This window comes from Pelmatolapia mariae, linkage group LG23, assembly GCF_036321145.2.
Source record: "Pelmatolapia mariae isolate MD_Pm_ZW linkage group LG23, Pm_UMD_F_2, whole genome shotgun sequence".
NCBI lineage: Eukaryota > Metazoa > Chordata > Actinopteri > Cichliformes > Cichlidae > Pelmatolapia > Pelmatolapia mariae.
The window spans coordinates 40,392,217-40,409,697 of record NC_086246.1 but is presented as its reverse complement, the minus strand read 5'-3'; the positions used below and the strand labels follow the sequence as shown (position 1 = coordinate 40,409,697).

The 17,481-nt window shown below is 39.3% G+C and overlaps 2 protein-coding genes across 2 annotated transcripts; both read right to left on the bottom strand.

Moving 5' to 3' along the window:
- Positions 1-535: 535 nt before the first annotated feature.
- Positions 536-1,682, bottom strand: LOC134621261 (chymotrypsin-like elastase family member 2A). Its single transcript, XM_063467690.1, has 5 exons — positions 1,625-1,682; positions 1,386-1,536; positions 1,156-1,288; positions 801-1,055; positions 536-694 (listed from the first exon to the last, which is right to left on the bottom strand). Exons 1-5 carry the CDS (start codon positions 1,680-1,682, stop codon positions 536-538), a joined length of 756 nt encoding a protein of 251 aa, XP_063323760.1.
- Positions 1,683-11,165: 9,483 nt separating this feature from the next.
- LOC134621260 (granzyme B(G,H)-like) lies at positions 11,166-12,654 on the bottom strand. The gene is made up of 5 exons (XM_063467688.1): positions 12,550-12,654; positions 12,311-12,461; positions 12,089-12,221; positions 11,431-11,685; positions 11,166-11,324 (listed from the first exon to the last, which is right to left on the bottom strand). Exons 1-5 carry the CDS (start codon positions 12,605-12,607, stop codon positions 11,166-11,168), a joined length of 756 nt encoding a protein of 251 aa, XP_063323758.1. The 5' UTR covers positions 12,608-12,654.
- Between the last annotated feature and the right edge of the window lie 4,827 nt (positions 12,655-17,481).

The window sequence follows — 17,481 nt, the reverse complement described above, 5'->3', positions numbered from 1 at the left end:
AAAAAAACCATGTCAAAATAAATGAGGAAATCACATGTTTAATGCTGGGTATATTTTTATTTTTGGTTACACTGACCGAGAATCAGAAATGCTGAGATTTCAATAATATACAAGCAAAACTTTCAGTGACGGTTTATTCATCATATTTTCTGGATTTCACAACCCCGTAGATCCACTGACGGTATTTTGAGATATCCGTATAGACATTTGGTTTATTGGGGCAACTGCAGTTTCCATTATAGTTGAAAGAAACAACACCAACAGCTAACCTGTCGCACACCAGAGGACCACCAGAATCTCCCTGTGAGGAGGAAGAATTTTAATTTACCAGCTTTTATTCAGTTTTTATATATTTGTGATCAAGGAGCCAGTTTACACTGAAAGGACAGAAAACATACCCAAAAGAAATGACAGATCGAGTGTGGGATAGGTTTGTATTTGTGTTTTTGGTTAAACTGATGAAAGAATCAGAAATTCTCACATTTCAATAGTGAAAAGAAAAACCTGAAGTAAACTTTAACTTTAAGTGTTTTACTCAAAGAAATGTTTTCAGAACCTCATCGATCCATTTACGGTATTTTGAGATGTCCGTATAGATGTTGGGTTTACTGGGGTAATTGCAGTTCATATTATAGTTGAAAGAAACGACACCAACAGCAAACCCATGGCACACCAGAGGACCACCAGAATCTCCCTGTGAGGAGGAAGAATTTTAATTGATCAGTTTATACTCATTATGTTTATGTTTTTAAGATTTGTGAACATGAAACCATTTTAAACTGAAAGGACAGAAAAAATACCTGACAGAATCCTTTGGTTGTTTTGTATCCACCTGCACAGATAACATTAGCAGGAAGACCATGCCATAGTTCCTCACAGACCCTTGGGTTAATGACAGACACGTCCACCACCCTCAGCTCATCAACAAGTTCACCATAAGTTTTAGTTTTTCCCCATCCAGCCACCTGACACACTTGGTTTTCTTTTAGGTTTATTTCAGCAGGTGGAAGCTGAATTGTTTGTACCCTGTCATTTAGCGGAACTTTCTCAGCCAGCTAGAGACAAGACATGAAGTAAAAAATATAAATATATATGTTCATACGATAGTTCTGTAGTTATAATTTGAATAATAAAACCACAAGAACATGTACTTACTTTAAGCAGCATGATGTCATTACCCTGTCCAACGTGTTGATAATTTTCATGAATGATTCTTTTTTCAATCATTATTTTTTGATGATTGCCGTTCTTGAGATTGTGGTTGCCGAGAACAACGTGTGTGGGGTTGCTGAAGGAGTGATCAATGAAAGGAAATCAATACATTTTCTAAATGTGTTTCAATGACATGAGTCAGAGATTACAGCAGAAGATGTTTGATTACTTACTAGTTATCACAGTGTGCAGCCGAGACTACAAAGTACTCCTTGATGAGAAATCCTCCACAAATATGTTGACCCTCGTTGTTCTGCACAGAGGCCATGTACTGCATCGAGCTCTCTGGGGCTTTTTCACCATCTATGATGTCACTTCCATGTGCTGAAAAAAGTAGAATAAAGGAAACCAAAATTAAGTTAATGTTCCATTAAACAATTGGAGTATAATAACAAAGACTTGCAGTTCTTACCAAGTCGTCCGAGGCATGCCAGAACATGGACAAACAGAAATTTCTGCAGACCGAGCATGATGCCAGCACAAAGGTTAAGTTGTGTTTGTAGGAGTGTTGAGGTGAACCTTTTATACATCAGTTTGCTTCACTGCCAAATACGATTATAATCCATCAAATTTGGCTTTCAGCCACATCCTTTACTCAGTGTAAGATTGAAACTAGTGTTATCATCTTGTTCATCAGCTTATCGGTGTGAAACACACTCATCATGTTTAGTCGTCATTATTTTAACTCCCTTTGTTGCTCACTTTTATTCATGTAATTTAAGAGCCTTTGGGCCTCCTGATCGTCTGTGGTTGTAAATCACTTTTAATGGGTGAAACCTCGTCTGTAACACTGAGATTCTTCTCTGTGGAAATCACACTTGGTCAGATTGAACGAGTGGCTGTTTTTGTAGCTCACACTCATTTCTGATTTTCTTCTTTGCTCATTTTCAGTCTCGTTATGAGGACCTGGTTCTCCTCACTGTGACAATAAATCAGGTAAATCTGAAAACGAAAACCTTCCCCTTGTAGTCAGTTCACTCATCTTCACTCTCTTCACTCCTGATCATTTCAACAAATGAACACATTTTTTCTTTTTGTAATCAAGTCGGCTGTATTACTAACACTGTCACAGACTGCCGGCCTGCCCATCATCCACTTCACCTTTCACCCTCACCCGGTTTTCAAGATGCTGCTGAGGTTCGATTCAATTTTATTTTTAAATATCATACTCAAAACATTTGAAAAATAAGAAAAAAAAAATCAGGAAACGTGGGTATAGGTAGACCCAGCTGTTCCCCTCCCTGCTTGTCCATGTTAAAGGTGTTAAAGGTGGCCTGCTGGGCCCACAGGTTACGGGGGCTCAGAAGAATGAGGAAGGTTACATCAGGAAGGACATGCAGCATAAAATATTTGCATAATCAAACACGTGGACCAAAAAAATTCCACACAGCTCCGCTGACGCCCAGATTGAGGCATGAAACGTGTGCAGACAGTCTGACAGTCATCAGGCTCAGACTCCGTCCTCGTTCACCTCAAACTTCAACAGACAACACCCATATGAAAGACCTTAAAGATTTCATTGTTGATCAAACACTCAAACATTAAAATATAATAAAAAACAGTAAAAAATAAAGAAATGAAACCACATAAATAAAACCAGAATTTCTGTTCATGTTTTGTGCAGATATTTAGAAAGTCCTGACAGCTCCCACAATGTGAATAACAAAAAAAGATTCTGATAAAAATGTTCTATTATGATATATTATATGATAATGTAACCTCCACGTGTGGACAAAAACGTTCCAGATAAACAGGCCAGGATGAGCTGTGTGTGTCAGTGATGTGTCAGCCGGAGCATACGGACCAGGAAGCAGACCCAACACACAGGAAGTAGGTAAAAGCGGTTGCCCCATGATCGGAAGGTGAGGGGTTTGAATCCCCTGAACGGCTACCCTGAGGTACCCCTGAGCAAGGTACCATCCCCCTGGGCCCTGCACTGGTGGCTGCCCACTGCTTCACTGAGTGAATGGGTTAAATGCAGAGAAGAATTTCCCCACGGGGATCAATAAAAGTGTACATTATTATTTATATTTCTGAACCATCCATCAGTCATGCCGGGTCACACCCCCACTTTAGTTTTATTTGGATAAAGACTTTTATATACTTTGAGCTCCTGTGATGAACTCAGTTTTTTATCCTATTGAGCTCTTTAGGGTGATTTTCGGCCTGATGAACTCTTTGATTTAGCTAGTTTTTATTTAATTGAGCTCTACTTTATAGAAGATATTCTGTTGGAGGGAGTGGTTAATGCCTCGGCTGCTGTAACACAGGACTTTCTAAACTTTTGTGATAAGTAAAAAAATTATTTGTATTTTTTAGACTTTAGAGCCATGAAAAAAGTTTATTGAGTTCATTAAAGAGGCCAGAACTGGGATTGGTGTGTCGGGGTGTGGGCTGGCTGGGGCTTTTGTTTTTTTTCTTCCTCCTTACACACCTTTGGAGCAGGAGTTGCAAGTTTGATTCCCACCCGGTATCCAGGAGGGGTCCTGGCTAGACCCCCCGTACTAAAACCAAGCCCTGAAATGGCGCGGCTACATCTGCAGCCTGTCCGCAGTTCAGACACAAAAGCATTTCACTACATGATGTATGCTGTATGATTGTGTATGTGACGAATAAAAGGTTTTTTGATGCTGTCTCCGAGGTGGATGTGTGGGCAGGTCGTGTCTACCAGGCCTGCCTTGTACACCTGAGAGCTACCTATTCATCACTGAGTACTTATGCTCGGCCGTGCCTCCGGTTTGCAGCCAGATCCTCATCTTTACTGCTACTCAGCTGTGATACTCACCAGCATGGCTGGTTTTGTGGATACCTGAGCACACAGACAATATTCACAGCCCTCCCGTTTTTTCTCCGTATCCTGCAGATCATGTTCCTGCAGCCTCCGACTAACTCCTCCAGTGACTTAGAGATGGAACAGCTAAGATACTGCACAAGAGGGGCTCAGAGCACTGCTACACTCCTCCACATTGAAAGGAGTCATTGGAGATGAAACCTGTTGTATTTCAGTTATGTAACTGTTGCCGTGGTTAACAGAAGATCACGTACACACACTGATCTTCAGCAGATGTGCTTTAGAGATATAGCATGCATAAATGCATTCTGTGCCATGTAGTTTGAGCCTGATTACGCTACAGAAAACTTTATTCAACCATCCCGCTTCATTCTACTGTAGTTGCTGGACAGACCACAGTACTGTGCAGAAGTGTTGAGCCACTCCTCTTCTTCAAATATTTCAATTAGTGGGTCGCTCAAGACTTTTGCACAGTAGTGTATGTATCAGATATAGAAAGGCAGTACCTTCTAAAGTGTTTACAAGGAAAGATTCTTCACTGTGGAAATACTCGACACGGCCAAAATGACACAAGCTGAACCACAGAAACCACATTTTCCAGATCGAATGATGCTGACAACCATGCTGTTTCAGTCTCAGCATGTTGTATAGAGCACTTTGAGTACTCGCTATATAAGTGCTATATAAGAATAAGTCCATTTACCATTTGTGGAAATTTTTTGAGCTAAATGTAAAAACAATGATGATTGTCGGTTGGTGGTTTTTGGTGTTACCAAATTTAAATTCCTTAGTAGAGGTATGGAGACGTACTTATAAAAGCTCATTACAATCCCTGTGTTTACTGCAAAAGAGAGCCATGAGAATTATTCACAATGTCAGATTTTATGAACACACTAATGCTCAGGAATGTTTACATTCAGACTGCACAAAAAAGCTTCTTTATTTTTGCTTTTTTATTTTTGTAAGCCAGGTGAAAAAGAGCAACCAGCTGTTTTTGAACAGTTTTCTAATTTTAGATATTGTGATCACAAATCAAGTTTTACAATACATGCACTATGTAATTCAGCAGTATTTGCGGCAGCACTGAGATTCAAAAGTGCGTCTCAGACAATCAGCCTGTGTGTTTCAGGTTCAGCCTGATCAGCATGTAACAGTTTGCTTGTTCATAGTTTGTTTGTGTCACTCTGTATCTCTGCAGATCTCCCAGAAGGAGGTACTTAAAGATCAGTTATACATTACTCAGAGCTACACTATTTTTATCCAGTTTATCTTCCTGAACATTAAAGCAAAAAAGAAAAGTAGTTAAAGTTACTTGTGTTTGTGTTTTTACCCGGTGAGAATAAATGGGCATGAATTTTATTTTTCAGACTTTCAGACAGAGAAATTTTCAAGGTTCAAGGTTCAAGGTTCTTTATTTGTCACATGCATAGTTATACAAGTATAACACACAGTGAAATGTAGCCTGACACGCTCCTCGACATGTGCAAAAATGGGGGGGGGGGGGGGGTAGAGGAAGAACATTCTATATATAGTATATACATTAGGTGAATGTGCAGTAGTAGCAGCAAGCAGGTGAATTCTGTACATTAAGTGAATTAAATAAGAATAGACAATCTGACTATTTTACAGAATAGACAATATAAACATATTTAAAATTAAAGGAATTTGAAATGTACATTGTGCCGGTGGGTTTAGAGTGTCTGGAAGAGAGTCCTGTCTCAGTCAATTATAGATTATGTGAGAGGGCAGGTGTGTGTGTGTGTGTGTGTGTGTGTGTGTGTGTGTGGGGGGGGGGGGGGGGGGGGGGTGGTTTAGGGCCCGGATGGCTTGGGGATAGAAGCTCCTCTTGAGTCTCTCTGTCCTTGCCCGGATGATGCGGAACCTTCTACCGGATTGTAGAAGTTGGAACAGTTTGTTGCCAGGATGGGACGGGTCCTTCAGTATCTGCGCTGCTCTAGTCTGGCATCTCCTGGTGTAGGTGTCCTGAAGCGGGGGGAGAGCAATCCTGCAGCAGCGTTCTGCTGTACGGATCACTCTCTGGAGAGCTTTTTGGTCCTTAACACAGCTGTTCCCAAACCACGATGTGATGTTCTATGTGAGGATGCTCTCCACAGCGCCTGTATAGAAAATCCTGAGGATCTTTGGAGAGACCCTGAACTTCCTCAGTTGTCGTAGGTGGTACAGGTGCTGCCTAGCCTTTTTGGTCTGGACCTGAATGTGGGCAGACCATGTCAGGTCTGAGGAGATGTGGACACCAAGATACTTGAAGGACTGCACCCTCTCCACTGGAGCTCCATTGATGATAATGGGCTTGTAGTCTCTGTGCTGACTCCTTCTGAAGTCCACCACCAGCTCCTTGGTCTTGCCAACGTTCAGCTGGAGGTGGTTGTCCTGGCACCATGATGCCAGATTCTTCACTTCGCCCATGTAGGCCGCCTCATCATTGTTGGAGATGGCGCCCAACACCACTGTGTCATCAGCAAACTTCACAATGGTGTTGAAGCCGTGGGTGGCCACACAGTCTGAAGTGTAGAGGGAGTAGAGCAGTGGCGACCACTGCTCCTGTGTTGATGGTGATGCTGTTAGAGACGCATCTACCCACCCTCACCACCTGAGTTCTGCCAGTGAGGAAGTCCAACACCCATGCACACAGACGGCTGTTGAGTCCCAGATCCCTGAGCTTTGTGAACAGTCTGCTGGGCACTATTGTGTTAAACGCTGAACTGTAATCAACAAACAGCATTCTCACATAGTTACCCTGTTTCTTGTCCACGTGGCTGAGGGTGGTGTGCAGGACGTGGGTGATGGCGTCCTCAGTGGATCTTAGGGTTGCATGGAAATCAAATCTTTTTTTTATACCCCCCAACACACACACACACACACACACACACACATATGCCGGCGTTACATATACTTAAAATGATTCAAATGCAGTAAGTATACATGCTTCGTATAAATATAGTCTATAACGTGTTTATTTTCTGTATGTTGCCCAATAAGTATAAAAACCAGAAAGCTACACAAAACAGGACGGTTCATTTACAAACACAAGTCTAACTTAAGTTTCACACTTTTTTTGTTTGATCAAATTGTTACTTAAATCTCCACAAAATGTCAGAAATCTGCACGGTCATGGACAAAAATTTCAACCTAATTTTTCATGATTTCTTGGTTAACCCTGTGAGGTCCAAAATAATTGGCCATTTTTGACGACTTTTGATTGTATTTGTAATTTACCTTCGAATTGTTTTATTTGACTTTTTTTTTGCCTTGCCTTGTTTGATATCATTATTTTCAGCTCAACCTCACGTGTCTGAATTTACAGTTATTTTTTCATTGACATACCACAAAATGATCTGAAATCACACAAAAAACATAAAATTCTAGTAGTAGTTTTTTTACTGTAAAAACCACAGACATATTTAATAAATAATTTTTTATAACAAATATAAATTGTAAATTTTGACAACTTATGCACAAATTTTGTGAACAATAAAGTTATATAGAACTATTTATTTAAAAATGCAGCCAATGCATCTGGAGTTTTTTTTTTGGGGGGGGGGGGGGGTTGTACAACCATTTAAAAATACTACAGAGAGTGTTTACATTGCAATTTGCCTTTGTGACATTCATTAGTGCCCTCAGTGACACACAAAACAATGACTACACAACATAATAACTACACAAGACAACAAGACAACACAACACACCAACTATACACTCCACGTCACAAATCTCTCACATCTCAAAACTCGCGCTCTCTCTCTCACTTGCTAGCACTGTCTTGCTGTCACTCCCAAAACTTTCCCCTCTTCCTAAACAACCAAATCCCACGTGTTGCCTTTTTTTTTAAAAAATTTGTTGACATGGTACATTTTTCCACCAATAGGAAAGAGGTGGCTTCTTTTCCCTTTCTTTACTGTTTTCGCCCTGTCCTTAGAAAATGCTTTTTTTCCCCAACTGTTTCTTCTGCAGTAAACGTGACGATAGTATTTAGAAAAAAAGCATCGCTTGGGCAAGAGATCATTTTAGGCTGGCCCACACCAACCCTTTAGATTTGCCCCTGGTTCAGACTTTTATAAATTACACTGGATTATATAGTTATGTAAACTGCCCTAGAGCTCCCTCTAGTGGCTGCTTTGAAACATTGCTTTGATTACTTAGGAAAAAGAAAAAATGAGGAAGTGGAAAATCCAAGATGGCTGAACGTAATAAGTATTATTAGCTGATATGGAACTAGCTACTTTTTACTTGTACTTGAGTAAATTTTTAGACAGGTAATTTTACTTGTACTTGAGTAAAATTTCATCAAAGTAATATGTTGTTGCTTTGGACGAGATTTGTCTGTAAGTACTAGTGATGATAAAATAATAATTGCTTTATTTAAAAATGATTTGATAATTTGTACGTTTAAGTGAGTATGAACGTTTTATCTTGTTAACTTTCAGTAAGCGTGTAACAAGCTAGTTTGGGATGTTAGTTAGCTAATGCAGTATTTTGTATGTTTTCAGTTTTACGAGGGTCAAAGGGAAGTCAGTTGTCAGAAGCCATTCATTAATAAATCAGCACAAAACGAAAATAATTTTGTTAACTGAAGCATCATTATCTCACTGTCTAGCTGGTGAAAACTGTGAAACTCAGGGTGAGGACCGCACAATGTTCCCATCTGAGTATCTGAGTATTGCTCAATCCAGTGAGCGCTGTCATTATCGTGATCATGAAGGAGAAGTTAACAGAGCTTGGCTTTGTCAAATCAAAGGACATTGTAGAACTTCAGCACAGTTTATTAAAAGACTTAAGTAAGTGTAAGTGAGAGCCAGCGGACACATTTCATTGTCTCGTAGGTTTACTTCAGCACATTGAAGGTGAGTCATTTAGCCTGACTGAACCTTCTCAAACAGCTGGAGACGCACAGAAATGTCAGCTCTCACATCATCACTCTTGTGTTGTACTGTAAATACTTCAACCACAAATATATACCACATTTTCTAACTGGTAACTAAACAAACACGTCTTTGAACCGAGGGAGAAGGAAGGGGAGTCAGAGTCAGATCAAGGCTCTTCTGAAGAGACCAAACCTGGCTACCTGGACACATTCACCATCCTGGGGCAAGATGGCGGTCTTGAGTAGCCTCCCTCCACATCAAACAAACCACATCACAACACTGGCCTGCCTGCCTCAGCTGCCTGTGAGCGTCTCTTTAGCTGTACTGGACTACTGTTCACTGCAAAGCGAGCAAGGATAAACTACTAACTCTGAAAATCAACTGCTCCTCAAAATTAACAAGAAATCCAAAGAATAACAGTGCAGGATGAAAAAAAAAGAACTCTAATCTAAAGGTACAGTAGGGCAGGTCAATTAAAAAAATAAATAAATAAATTTTATAACAGCTGCTGTACGGTTCATTTGAAAAGTTTTAAGTTCATTTGACTTGTTCTATTATTTGACAGGTTAGAACACAATCTCATATGAAAGAATTACATAGTTTTGTCTTGAAAACATTGTGATACCTAAGAGTTTGGTTTTATTTGGGTCATTCAGGGAAAGTCACAGCACTTGTGACCATTACCCAGTTTAACTGCTATTGCACTTTAATTTAAACTATTTAGCTTTTGCTCTGAGTACGTTTTAAATTAGCTACTTTTTACTTGTACTTGAGTAAATTTTTAGACAGGTAATTTTACTTGTACTTGAGTAAAATTTCATCAAAGTAATATTACTTTTACTTCAGTAGAATATTTTAGTACTCTTTCAACCTCTGTTCATATCCAGCAATAAGAGCTGTGTTTTTTGAGTTAAAGTCCTGCCTGTAAGTCTGCATTTGGGTTGAATCCTGCCGGCTTCACAGCCAGTTTATGACTCTTTGGGGTTGAATAGAGCTTCTCATATCTATATAATTATATCAACTCAATTTAATTATAATGTAGTTGTTAGAATTTGGAGGTTTGGACTCTTTTGTATACGTATACTGTGTAATATTATATACTTGTTATACTTTGTGTTGAGATTAAGAGTCGATGCTCTACACTCACAGTTATGAAACTATTACTGCTGTTAGTAAAACTGCGCGTGCACTCACAGAGCTGTTCATCTGTTGAATTATCATTCATTCAGCGTCTGCAGCATTAATGTGAATTTATTATTCATTATCCACATCATCATAAATCTCTACTCCAGCTGTAGTAAGATATAGTGCACATAAATGAAATCTTTTGTGTTGTTGTTTGAGCCTCATTGCCCTGCACTGAAGCTCAGAGGAAGATTTGTATGGGTCTCTGTTGAACCACTAGAGCATGCTGTTTCAGTAGATGAAGTTATTATAATGTTTGATCAAATCTTCCAGCACAGGTGTGTGCAGTATAAAAAAACATCCAAGCCACTGCAAACCAGGTCATTCTACTACACCCCTCAAATCTTATGTCTTTTTGCCAATAATCACCCCTCTCCACAAACATCAGGTGGTGACTTGTGAGAGCGAGGACAAGTGTTGTGTAATGCATTTCACGTAAAAACAAACAGAATCTCCACCGAGCACATGTTGGAGCCGACAGTAAGCCGACAAAATCCTCATATTACTTAAATACCAAAAAGTAGTCATTCCCTGAAACCAGCATGTTTTTTTACTGTAGTACGCTTCTGTTCATCATTCATAGAGCAATAAACAAGTAATATAAAAAATGAAATGTTATGAAACATATTTTCTGGTAGAAGAACATGGCTCTACAGTCAGTGACCTGTATCCATGGTAACACCTGGAGACTTAAAATTATATTATGAATATAATTTACCAATTAAAAAAAAAAAGTAAAAATGATAAAGCTGTACCAGAAGAGCTGTTCATGTCTGAATTTGATTGCTTCATTTGACACTGAACTTCAGTTTAATTGGAAAAAAGCTGAATAAAAATTTTGAGAAGCAAATAAAACATACAAGGATGCAAATATCTCTTTCATCACAGGCAAACTGAAGCGTGGTCCACTACAAAGGCAGAAATAATATTAAAAATTCAGCCTTTTGGCTGTTACAGAAAGAAATGACAGATCGAGTGTGGGATACGTTTGTATTTGTGTTTTTGGTTAAACTGATGAAAGAATCAGAAATTCTCACATTTCAATAGTGAAAAGAAAAACCTGAAATAAACTTTAACTTTAAGTTTTTTACTCAAAGAAATGTTTTCAGAACCTCGTCGATCCATTTACGGTATTTTGAGATGTCTGTATAGACGTTGGGTTTACTGGGGTAATTGCAGTTGTTATAGTAGTTGAAAGAAACGACACCAACAGCAAACCCATGGCACACCAGAGGACCACCAGAATCTCCCTGTGAGGAGGAAGAATTTTAATTGATCAGTTTATACTCATTATGTTTATGTTTTTAAGATTTGTGAACATGAAACCATTTTAAACTGAAAGGACAGAAAACATACCTGACAGAATCCTTTGGTTGTTTTGTATCCACCTGCACAGATAACATTGGAAGGAAGAATCCTCCATTGGTCCTCACAGTTCTTTGATGTAATGACAAACACGTTCGCCACCATCAGCTCATCAACAAGTTCACCTTCAGTTTTAGTTTTTCCCCATCCAGCCACCTGACACACTTGGTTTTCTTTCAGGTTTATTTCAGCAGGTGGAAGCTGAATTATTCGTACTCCGTGGCCCAGTTTAACTTTCTCAGACAGCTGGAGACACAACATGAATTAAAAAATGTAGTGCTGTCAGCATTAATCTCGTTAAAATGACGATAACACCATAACCACATTAACACAGCAAATCTCCGTTAGCGAGTTGAAAAGGATCGCCCAGTGCGTGGGGCTGCACGGCGTCAATGCGTCAACGCGGTTAGCTCATTAATGCGTTAGCGCAGTCCAGCCCCATGCACGGGGCAATCCGCGTTAACTCGCTAACGGAGATTTTCCGCGTCAGTGTAGTTATGGTGTTATCGTCATTTTAAAAGGATTAATGCTGACAGCACCAAAAAAATATAAATGTATGTGTTCATACCATAATTCTTTAGTTATAATTTGAATAATAAAACCACAAATACATCATGTGAAACTGTTGTGAACATGAACATGTACTTACTTTAATCAGCATGATGTCATTACCCAGTCCAACGTGTTGGAAATTTTCATGGATGATTTTGTTTTCAATCTTTATTTTTTGATGATTGCCGTTCTTGAGATTGTGGTTGCCGAGAACAACGTATGTGAGGCTCCTGAAAGAGTAATCAATGAGAGGTAATCAATACAATGTGTTTTAATGACATGAGTCAGAGATTACAGCAGAAGATGTTTGATTACTCACGAGTCATCACAGTGTGCAGCCGAGACTACAAAGTCTTCAGTGATGAGAAATCCTCCACAAACATGGTGACCCTTGTTGTCCTGCACAGAGGCCATGTACAGCATGGAGTTCTCTGGGGCTTTTTCACCATGTATGATGTCACTTCCATGTGCTGAAAAAAGTAAAATAAAGGAAACCAAAATGAAGATAACGTTCCATTAAACGATCAGAGGACAATAACAAAGTTTTGCAGATCTTACCGAGTCGTCCGAGACATGCCAGAACATGGAGGAGCAGGATTTTTTGCAGACCGAGCATGATGCCAGCAAAAAGGTGAAGTTGTGTTGGCAGGACTGTGAAATGGATCTTTTATACAGCTGTTGCTCTGTCAAGTCTGATTATCTCAGTTTGACTTCTAACCGCATCCTGTTTTTTTGGCACTTGTCGTCTTTACATTATCTTGTTCATCATTATTACACTACCCCATCATCCTGAAACACACGGGCTGTTTAATGGTTGCGAGTTTCTCACAGTCTCTCACACCACAACTTTTGTACACAATCAGGCAACGTGTTTTGTGTCTAAACCTTCAAAAAGCTGGGTTGTTGAAACATTTTGCACCACTGTAAAAAGTCAAAGTTAAAACAACAATATCCCACCGGGTTACTGATTTCATATTTGAACCAAGACTAATAACATTATGGTACTTGGCTCATAATCTGTCCACCAGCAATGTAAAAACAGGAAGCCTTTTCATTTAGCGCCTCCTTGGGGCCATTTCTTCCACTGTGTGAACTGTTTATGGAGCGAGGGTTGCAGGATTTGTCTTGTAGGAGGGCACTATGACTCTTCTGTAGGAGGCATTATTATGGAGCTTGGTCTCTTGAAGGAAGAATATGTGAATAGTGTTGTGGCGGTAAAGAGAGTGTCGGAAAGAATCATGAGTTTAAAGCTGGAAATTGAAGACGTGATGCTGAAGTCAGTTGGATGAAGCAGTAGACATCAGTGCAGGTGAAGGGAGCAGAGGCAATGAGGAAGTGTTGATTAGGTGTTGATTAGGTATGGCGTTAAGGAGAGAAATGCTAATGGTGTTGGATTTTGCCAAAAGGATGGAAATGAATGTATGGTGAACCTCATGAAGAAGGAGAGACGTGTAATGTATAAGAGTGGAGCAAAGTGTAAACATGTGGAGTACATCTTTGCAGAAGAAACAAGAGATAGTAGATTACTGAGACAGGCTCCTTGTGCCAGGGCAGAGTTAACAGATGACTGGAAAAGTATCCGGTCATTCAGTCTGACGTCACTAGCCGTGTCTGGGCCTAAACTCTGCTGCAGGTCCATATATCAAATGATCACTGTGGCATTACTGAGAGTTAAAACACCGTCTAAAGTCTTTCATCTTTAATAAAATGATCAGCGTTCTGCTCTACCAGGTGTAACAATTGAGTTTAACATCCAGGCATCCATGAAAACGGAATTTATGACATTTAACGGAGTTAGAAGTTAGCAGGAAATTAGCTCGCAAGCTTCCATCTAAATACAATATAGCATGTCCTGACTGCGGGGTTTTGGAAACAAATTAAAACGTACAGCTCTGCTATCACTTCCAACATAAATGAAGACAGAAAACTAAACAGCAGTGACGTTTGTAGGGTTACTGAAGTTTGGCTAGCTGGTATATAATGATGTGCTACGTGATCGCTAGCGACACAGCTATGTTAGCATAATATAAACAAGCTAACTTTTTTTCCACTTGATAAAAGTTAACGTGAGGGTTCTCAGTGATCAGGAACAAATGGCAGGATGCTGTAAACGGACCAAACTTCAGCCAGGAGAACAACTGAGATAATCCATCCACAATGCGAGGTTAGTCATTCATATACTGCTGCATGGGCTGTGCTGTAGTTACATCGTAAGGTTTTAAAAACTGAGCTTAAATAAATGATTAGCAGTAATAAAGGCCGAGGGAGGTCAACAGTGATCACTGACTGTTTTAGGAGCTTTTTGAGATTTAATAGAAGAAAATACAAAACATTAAACATGTTAACAACACAAAAGCCATATTAAACGCAGACTACTTTAGGCCCGGAAGTAGGATTCGTCACGTCATCACTTAACGACCGCATAGCTGAAGTGGTAAGGGAAACATGCCATAAACTCTGTAAACATGATAGCTCAATAAGTGTTGAATTAATTCTGTTAAAACGTTGTAGGGGTGTAGAGCGGGGTCATGTTAACAAGCCATTAAAAATTGGCTCACATCCACCGTTGATTGTCTTCAAGGTCAACTTCAAGATTTATTGGTGGAAAACTGAAACAAAGCCTTTTAAGATTAAAAGTGCTTAAAAGTGTGGTGTGTATTGTCAACATATTGAAAGGACCGCATAAAGATTTAAGGATTTTTCTGGAAACCACACAAGGGAGGACAGAAAAATCTCCTATTAATGGTTGTGCCCCATGTTATCTGTCTTAGCTGCTGCACCTTTGTGTCCTGCCTCATTCTCTCAGGTCAGTAGACCAGATGCTTTTGCTCGTTCCAAAAGTGCTGCAAAATGCAGGCCTTCTAACCAAAATAATCCAGTGTAAGCTCAGGTTTCAGTCCAGTGGTAATCTCTGAAAATAGGGAGGCAGTTCCGATAAGTGAGAGGAGGCTGAAGGAAAATCAGTTTGTTTTGATATAAGAACGAACTCTGATGTAGCTTTCCCACTTACTATGTTACCATGCCACATGCGTGTGGCAACATTCAGGCATTCATCTAACACAGTAACAGTATTAATAACAGATTCAGCAGAGAGAAGCCGCTCGCTGTGTGTGCACTGCTGAGAAAAAGAAGCTGAGCTCGGTTCATTTCTGCTCTGTTTCATGAAAACATGGTTAGTGAGGAGCAAAGAGTGGGCTCGCCGAAACACTCAGGGTGAAGTCTGAGTGAAGAGTTTCAATACAGAGAGTTCTCACTCGTTCTGATGACATCTCGCCTCCGAAACTCTGCTAGTAGCAGCTATCACAGCCACCGCAGGCTGAATACAGGATTGTTTTTTCCATGTTAAATTTGTGCAGCTTGCAAGAAACTTTGTGTCAACCTTGTGCCGACTCTTCAGCCTTTTCAGTGGATCTAACAGGCTTTTTAATGTCAAAAGAAGACTTTGTGCTGCTGCAGACTCCACATTGTAGTTCCTGCACAGTAGACATTCAGCGTCATTTTATTAAGGATAGATGAGTGTAATGTCATTACAATTCTCAGCGCACGGCTCCTTTCTTTTCCTAAGTCTTCAGCAGTTCTCTTTCAAGTTGACCACAAAATGTGTTACAACATTAAAGAAATTATTGCCCAGAGAAGCACAATAAGCATCTCAAAATCTTAACATCTCAAAATCATTGTAAATCATGCACAGCCGTCACAGATATTTTAGAGCTAATAATCAATCAAATATCTTTGCTTTTATGATCCTAGCCTCATTGTGTCAGTGACACTCAATATTCACATTAAACCACTAGGTGGTGATCTCTGATATATTTTGTGGGCACTGTGTGGCTTCAACCCAGTTCACAGTAATACTGGTAAAACTAGAAAATTAATGATGATTATTAAAAAGCGCATATGATTAACGTGTGAACAAAATGGCAAATTATATTTTTTATTTTCAAAACTACGGATGATTGTTATAACACATTAAGAACACTTCTGGCTGTGTGTGTGTGTGGTGTCTGCTCAGCGTATAAAGCTGTGCATCACAGTGGACTTCAGTGAATTCAACATCCGCTCAGTGAGAAGTGAGACGACATGTTGTGCCTGAGGAATTTCAGTGTTTTCATCTCGTGCATCCTTCTTTCCATCATCCAGTCAGGTGAATGATGTTTTGTACTTTAGTTTACATTACTGACTTAAAAATCTGCTGATTTTGTTATGTGACTGGATATTTTTTGTTGTTTTAGGTCATGGTTCTGAGATTATTGGAGGGAAAAAAGTTAAGCCACACTCGCTGCCCTTCATGGCTTTTTTGACAAGTAAGAAATCTATGTGTGGGGGGACATTAATCCACCCACAATGGGTCCTGACAGCTGTCAAAACATTGCAATATTTATTTTTAACAGAAGATGTGAAGGGTAATGCAGATGGAGATAATTAACATGCCCACAAACTGCTATAATAATATCTCGATTTAGAGTGAGTACATTATAAATGTTATTGCTGGATTTTCATACAGTGCAAATATAAATATGATCAATATAAAGCTTTATAAAGGTAACTGATGTGTTTTCTTACCCAGAGCATAACTCCTCCTGACAGGCAGGGCTGCACTAAAATGTTTCATGCTTTTATAAGAACACGACTTTTAAACCTTTGACCTTGAAACATTACATACTAAAATTGTGTACTTTATTATCTTTACTCATTCTGATGTCATAGGGCTTTGTAGCAAAAAAAATAATAAATGTGTTGTACCTTGGGTGCTAACAGTGAATTGTTACTCTGCACATCACAGCCCGTGGTTAGTCAGTTTATGCACAAAAGTAAAACAACAGTGAGACTGTTCAGTCTGTCGCCCAGACCTATTCAGTATGTCCTGTATTACCAATTTAAAAGGAACATAAGAACAGATTTTTGAACAGATTTTTTGACAAAGATCATTTTTTAAAATATGTTTTGTTCAGTATTTTCGCCCCCAAAACAAAATTGTTACAAAACAATATTTTTTACTTTACTTTTACTTTTTATACTGTCTAAGAAAGCTGAAGTAAAGATATCTTTCCTTCTGTCTGTGTCTCATTGTATGTACTGCAATTCTCTCAAAGTGTCATGTTTTTACAGTAACTTCTAAATCTCACTCTTCTTCCACTTCTCACTTGTGGTGGTTGATGGTCATCCCACTCCTGAATCTATATCCACTCTACGAGTGAGGTTCAGTTAGCCAGCCTATTTATTTATGTCCTTTAATGGACATTTGTTTTGGGGCTATATCTTTTATTACTTATTTGTGATACCCCATTAAGTCCTATTGTGCTCAAGAGGACATCCTGGCCTTTCCAATGATATCTTATGTGTTTGGGTTGCCTCTTTTCCCTCCAAACAGGCAGGACATTACAAAAAGTTAAACTGATAGATCCATGTTTACTTGGTAATTAGGAGGATATTAAAAGCCCTATTTTGTAGAAGCTGTATGATGATTTCTAACAGGCTGAAGAACAGCAC

Excerpts from the sequence above, each read along its gene's own strand:
- LOC134621261 (XM_063467690.1), bottom strand. The coding sequence starts at position 1,682 with ATGCTCGGTCTGCAGAAATTTCTGTTTGTCCATGTTCTGGCATGCCTC. Across the intron at positions 1,056-1,155 it reads ATGACATCATGCTGCTTAAA|CTGGCTGAGAAAGTTCCGCT; the intron begins GTAAGTACATGT and ends TCTTGTCTCTAG. Across the intron at positions 695-800 it reads CAACCAAAGGATTCTGTCAG|GGAGATTCTGGTGGTCCTCT; the intron begins GTATTTTTTCTG and ends TCCTCCTCACAG.
- LOC134621260 (XM_063467688.1), bottom strand. The coding sequence starts at position 12,607 with ATGCTCGGTCTGCAAAAAATCCTGCTCCTCCATGTTCTGGCATGTCTC. Across the intron at positions 12,462-12,549 it reads GGCATGTCTCGGACGACTCG|CACATGGAAGTGACATCATA; the intron begins GTAAGATCTGCA and ends TACTTTTTTCAG. Across the intron at positions 11,325-11,430 it reads CAACCAAAGGATTCTGTCAG|GGAGATTCTGGTGGTCCTCT; the intron begins GTATGTTTTCTG and ends TCCTCCTCACAG.